The sequence below is a fragment of the Ochotona curzoniae genome, unplaced genomic scaffold, assembly GCF_017591425.1.
Source record: "Ochotona curzoniae isolate NIBS_2020 unplaced genomic scaffold, NIBS_Ocur_1.0 scaffold_4937, whole genome shotgun sequence".
NCBI classification, from domain to species: Eukaryota; Metazoa; Chordata; class Mammalia; order Lagomorpha; family Ochotonidae; genus Ochotona; species Ochotona curzoniae.
In genome coordinates this window covers 5118708-5124798 of record NW_024467126.1, presented here as the reverse complement: position 1 = coordinate 5124798, position 6091 = coordinate 5118708, and the positions used below count along the sequence as shown (strand labels likewise).

The following is a 6091-nucleotide window of genomic DNA, read 5'->3' as shown; positions in this document are numbered from 1 at the left end:
CGGCCAGGAAGTGTGAAGCAAGTGGCAGGGGCCCCCCCCCCGAGGCGGCCGGGGTGGGGCCAGGCGGCATCTCACGGCTCTGCAGCCCAGCCCTGACACCCCACTTCCCTTTAGGGTCCCCAGCAGAACTTGGAGCCACCACAGGGAGTGGTTTGTTTTCCCTGGTACCAGGGGCCAACCTCCAGCAGGCTTCAGCCTCCTTGCACGGAAAAATAAACGTATTTATTGAAAGAGTTACAGGGAAAGAAAGATCTTCCATCTGTTGGTTCACTCTCCAAATGGCTGCAGCAGCCAGGGCAGAGCCGGTTGAAGCCAGGAGCTTCTTCCAGGTCTCCCCTGTGGGTGTAGGGACCCAGGGACTCGGGTCATCCTCTGTTGCTCTTCCAGGCACAGCAGCATTGGAAGTGGAACAACTGGGACTCCGCCCGTCGCCCCATGTGTGGCCGGCACCCAGACCATGACTTTACCTGCTGTGTCACAGCGCTGGCCACAAGCCGCCCCCTTCCGTCCCTGTGTCCTGTTCCAGCTGTTGGGCGCTGCCTCCTCTCTGTCTGCCCGCTGCATGAGAGATTGCCCCCGCTCAGTAAGCTCTCAGTGCGTGGAGTGGACCCAGGGCTGTTAGGGCCACCAGCTAGGCCCAGCTAGGCCCCAGCAGCTGCTGTGTACGGGCCTGGACTGCTGGGCTCCATGGCACACAGGGCACACAGCTCTTCCCAGGGGAGGAGGAGAAGGCTCCAAAAAGAGACCCCCACAGCCGGAGTTCACAGGGCACCTCCACGCACAGCCACACACTGTGCGCGTTCACACGCACACACACACCCACACACACTCACACACTCACCTGGTACACCCACACCACTTAGCCACACCCCACACACTCACCCATAGACACCTGTACACACTTATTCAGACACACCTGTACAGACCCACGCACACTCACCTTACACACACTCGTCCATATACACGGTCACACCTGTACACACACACTCACCCGTACACAACCGTCAACACACCCATTTAGACGCCCAGTCCCTCCTACACCTGTTCACTCACTCAGACAATACAGCCACACACTCTCACGCACACACAGCCTGTTGGCTATGGGGGAGGGCTCCCGCTGGGCGCGTGGAGTGGGATCCTGAAGCTGACCTGAAGGCTCTGGAGGGACTGGGGCAGGGCCACTGCCGTCCTGAGGCCAAGCTGCCCAGGACTGAGGGGAGGCTCTGTGTGAGGGGAGAGGCCGGGGTCTGGGGGCCAAGGAGCTGGCCTAGACGAGTGGGGCCAGAGGGTAGGTGGTGGCTGGGGTGTCCCACAGGGCTGGACCATGGATATGCAGGGTCCAGGCTGCCCTGAGGGCCTCACACTGACCGCTGGGTCCTGGCAGTGACAAGGTCCAGGGCACACAGCTACCTGCCACTTACGTAGACCACGTGGGGATGTCTGACACCATGTGGTCCTCACTCGCATGGTTCACCTGCTGCTCACGTGGGATGCCCTTGGGTGCAGCCCAGAGAATGACCTCAAATGAGCTGCCTGTATTGGGACCCGTAGGTGAGGACGAGGTGCCAGGGAGGAACCTCTGGGCTGGGGCAGAGGCGTGCCAGCAGTCCTGGGAGGCTAGGCACGGGCAGGGCACAGTGGGCAGGAGCGGTGGTCCTCGGGTTCTGGCTTACACACCAGGCTCCGAGCCCACGGTGTGGCTGGGAGGACCAGGCCGAGGAGCGGGTGACAGCTTAGATGCAGGCCTGGGGAACAGCGGACAGGGTGGCCAAGGCACAGGAGTGGACGCTCTGCCCGTCCCGGGCCCCCTTCTCCCCGTGGCCCTCCTCACGTCTTCTGAAGACTTGTCCATTGTGTTTGGTTGCTTTTGTTTTTATTTTATTTTCATTATCACATGAGATTTTTGTTTTGAACTATTTTGCAGAGAGGAATGAGTCCAGCTTTTTGGTAAACGGTCTCAAGTTTATGGAAGACGGAAGTGCAGGATGAAACCGTGGAAGTTGTTGCCGCGGCCACCTGCTGTGCCCCTCACCTCCATCTTCCTGAGGCGCGCTCTCTCTCACTCTCTCAATGACAGCTTCCTCCCAATACACGCTTCCTCCCGCCCCCCCCCAACTTCCTTGCTTTCTTCTGCTCCTGCCCTGGCCGCTGTCCATTTCCTGGAGGGTTGGGACACTCTAGGCCCCTCTGGGCACTTCCTGGCAGCCCTGCAGGAGCCCTGGGCCTTTGGGCAGGGGACAAGGGGTGGAGGCTGAGACGGAGCCCGCGTGGGAGAGCACCACGCCAGGAAGCACGTGAGCAGCCTGCACTTGCCGGCCTTGTCCACCTGCGCCTTGACCTCCAGAGCAGGGTCTGGGGGCTTCCCCCTCCTCCTCACCTGGAGCTCGCATGGCTGCAGCCCCCCCCATCCCCCCACACAAGTGCACCCCAGCGGCTATGCCCCGGGGCTGGACATCCGGCGTGTCCTGCCCCACTCAGATCTGAGTCCTAGCAGTGGCAGGGGTCGGGTGGGTGGGAGTCAGCCTCTTGCACTTCATTGGCTCACCCGTGCACAGGGAGGTGCCGCCATCACCCCCAGACCCACTGTGATGCCTCCTGTCACCAGACATTTAAAGCAGAATCCAGCTCTCACCTAGCCCCCTCTGCCCTGTGGCTGGGTCAGCACCGGGAGCTACCCACGTGGCTCTCCATTTGCCCACCTGGGACAACCCAAGCTTCCACGGCCATCCCACCTCAGTGCCCTGCAGGGTCCCCACACTGAGGGCTGTACTTCACGGCCTGGCTTCCCGCTGACCTGGCTGAAGAGGCCAGTGGAGGTAGCAGGAAGCTGGTCGGGCAGGGCTGGCCCTGGAGGTGGCCATGGCTGCCCTTCCAGCACCAGAACCCTGCACCCAGCATGTCACACACGGGGCCTCCAGGGCGCAAGGGCTGAGAGGAGGGGGTCTCTGCGGCCCCACATGGGACGTCGAACGACCAACGAAAGGATAGATGCATTCGTGCCAGGGACCCCTCCTGACACATGCACCTGACTCCCCTCCTGTGATGTTGGGGTGCCCACAGCTAGCTTGGGAACCACGTCACAAACCAGGCCTCTGGCCCCTGCTGGGCCCAGACCCAGGAGCCGGTACACCCGTCCACCCAGGCCCCGGCTCCCCCAGCATCCCGACCGGAGTGGGCGTGGCTGGTTGCAAGGCCCCAGCCCAGCAAGGGGGTGGGGGTGCGAGTGGCTGCAGGGCGAGCAAGGCACAGGCCGGGGCAGAAGCAGAGCAGACACGGGCTGGCACTGGGAGAGGTTTATTGAGCACTGAGCTGAGGCTGATCCGCTGCCGGGCCCGCACCCCGGGAGCCCCCTCCCCGGGCGGCCTAGGACTCAGATTCGAACATCTTCTTGCGGCCCTCCATGCCCGACTTCTCCTCGATGTTCTTCCTCCAGTCACCCACGTCACGCAGGTCACGCTCCTGTGGGGCAGGAGAGGGCTCAGGACCCAGGCCCCGGCCCCGTGCTGCCCCTCCGGGTCCCTCGAGGTGCCCACTCACCTTCTCCGTGTCCTCCTTCTTCACCTGCTTCAGGTTGGCCCGCAGGTCCATGCACACCTTGTGCTTGGAGCCCAGCAGGGCCTTGAGCATGGCGTCTGCGGACATGCGGACACGCCGCAGTGGGGGCCGCTTGAACTTGCCCCTCAGGTCGAAGAGCTTCTGGTTCATGTCCTCCAGCTGTGGGCGGTGAGGCCAGGTCAGGCAGCCCTCCCCGCCTCCCCTGCGTGCCCCCGGCGCCCCCTCCGTACCTCCTTGCTGCTCTTCTGCACTCTGATCTCCATGTCATACTTCTCCTCCTCGGCCGCGTCGATCTTGGCGTGCAGTTGTTTGCACAGCTCCTGCAGGCGGCCATGGGTGGGTGGGTGGCTGGCTGGCCCCGCGCTGGGCCCGCTGCCGGCCTGCCACCCAGCTGCCCGCCGCCCCACCGGCTCCGTACCTGCACCTCGGCCATGGAGCCGGGCAGGCTGAGTGGGGGGCAGTGCTCTGCCAGGTAGTTCTGTTTCTCCGTCTCCCGCCGGCTCTCCTCCTTCTCCAGCTCCGTGGCCGCAATCTGCAGCATTACGCTCTGCACGGGGTGGCGCGGCATGAGCGTCGCAGACCCCAGGCTCCTAGGGGCCCCCACGCCCTCACCCTGGAAACCCACCTTACCTTCAGGTGCTGCCTCCGGGCCGTAATGGCCCTGTTGCGTTTCTGCGGGGGAGAGTGGGGGTCGGGGTCAGGCCTTGGGGTCCCTGTGCCCTTCCGGCCCAGGGTCCCTGTGTGCACGTGGTGGTGACACTGGGCTGGGGGTAGCAGAGCCGTGCAGGATCAGGAGGAGGCAATGGTCTCCCCACCCACTCCTGTGACCAGGCCGTGTCTTCACATCCCCTGGCTCTGGGCACCCACTTCCCCTCTCAACTGTGTCTGGGTGCATGGGACACGGCCTCCAGGCCACCTTGGAACTCTGACCCAGGCCCCAGTGAGTGTGTGTGTGTTGCAAGGGTACCCCTCCACGATTCTTGCACCCCCCTGCCCAGGTACTCACCTCCTCACTGTCCCGGAAGAAAGGGAAGGGGAACAGAAAGACAAGTTAGGGCGGTGGCACATGTGTCGGGCCAGATGGGGAAGGGGCAGGGATGCTGTCGGGAAGGGAGCGGGAACCCCACATGGTGAGGTGTGGGCAGTGGCGGCGGGCCCCCGAGCTGGGTAGCACTTACTCTCCCATCCTGTGGTCTCGGGCCTAGAGCCTGTAAGAACAGAGAAGCCAAGTGTCAAGGGCGGCCAGTGGCATGCGGCCTGTCGCTGCCCCTCTGCAGCCTCTTTGGGGGAAGCCGAGTTGGGGTTCCTGGGAGCCAGGACCCAGAGAACATGTTCCCAGATGGCCCATGTTGGAGAGGGGGGTGCCAAGGAGCTGCAGCTGTCCCGGGGCGGGGACAAGGATGGGCCAGCGCAGGTGGCTGCCCCGGCCGCATGCTATTTTTAACTCTGCTCCATTGACTTGCAACCCAAGCACATACAGGAGATACAACAGCACCTCCCCGGCCCCCGCCAAACACCAGCGTGTCCCCGGCTAGGGTCCTGGGGTCTTGGGGAACAGGTACACCCTCACACCCCCGGGGTCCCCAGAATAGAGAGCTGGTCAACAAAGAGCCCATCCAGGCCCCAGGCCCCATCCTGGTCACCTCCCCAGCACGCCCTCCTTGTCCCTCCCACTCGCCGCCAGAGCCCCCTGGCCCCCTGGCCCCCACCCTGGGAGGTCGCACTGCTGCCAGCTTGCCCGCTGGGGCAGTGCCCTGTCCCTGGGCCTTGCGGCTGGGCAGGGCCTCACCTAGCGACTGGAGCAGACTGGGTAGCAAGGGTGGATTCGTGGTAGTGCGCTGGGCTGGTGGGCCCAGGGGAGGGGTATAAATGCATTGCTCGGGGCTGGGCCCCTGCTCGGAAAGGACACAGAGTCTTCCTCAGACCAATGGGGGCTGAGAGAGCCCGGAGACCTCCCCGCTGTCCGGCCCGGCCGCGTGCTGCCAGCCCCATCCAAGAAGTCTTGGCTGGCCGGGGGGGAGGGGGTGTTCTATTCAGGGCTCAGTGACGAGACGCCGTCCCTGCCCTTGCAAGGAGCCTGGGGGACGGCAGGCTAGCCCAGGACACTATCTGGGGGTCCTGAGGCTGCCCACGAGGCCTTGGCTGAATTGGCGCAGCTCGTCCAAGCTGGGGTGAAAAGTTCACTTCTGGCTGGGCCTCTAGCCACCCCCCCCCCAGACCCTCCCCTCACCCACCGGCGCCAGTTGCAGACTGGTACCCCCGTGGGCGAGGGCTGAGGTCCTCTCCTGCACGCACACCACGCCCCGGGTTGAGGCCTGGGTCCCCGCACGCAGCAGCCAACTGCCTGGGGCTGGGGAAGGGGGCCATGAGCCTGTTCTCCCACCCGGGGAGGGGGCAGGGGTGGGAGGTGGGCACCCTGGGCCCCTCCCGGCCTGCACACACCCAGCCCGCCGGCAGCTTCACCCGGGCAGCCCGGAACCTGTCAGCCAAGCGCGGAATGTCACCTCCGCCCTGAGAACTGCTGTGTGACCCATTT

At 64.4% G+C, this 6091-nt stretch overlaps 1 protein-coding gene across 1 annotated transcript; it reads right to left on the bottom strand.

The window, feature by feature from the left end:
• Positions 1 to 3289: 3289 nt before the first annotated feature.
• TNNI2 (troponin I2, fast skeletal type) lies at positions 3290 to 5383 on the bottom strand. Its single transcript, XM_040970888.1, has 8 exons — positions 5345 to 5383; positions 4734 to 4763; positions 4562 to 4568; positions 4186 to 4227; positions 3974 to 4102; positions 3786 to 3875; positions 3538 to 3714; positions 3290 to 3459 (listed from the first exon to the last, which is right to left on the bottom strand). The coding sequence occupies exons 2-8, from the start codon at positions 4739 to 4741 to the stop codon at positions 3364 to 3366; spliced, it is 549 nt and encodes a 182-aa protein (XP_040826822.1). The 5' UTR covers positions 4742 to 4763; positions 5345 to 5383; the 3' UTR covers positions 3290 to 3363.
• Between the last annotated feature and the right edge of the window lie 708 nt (positions 5384 to 6091).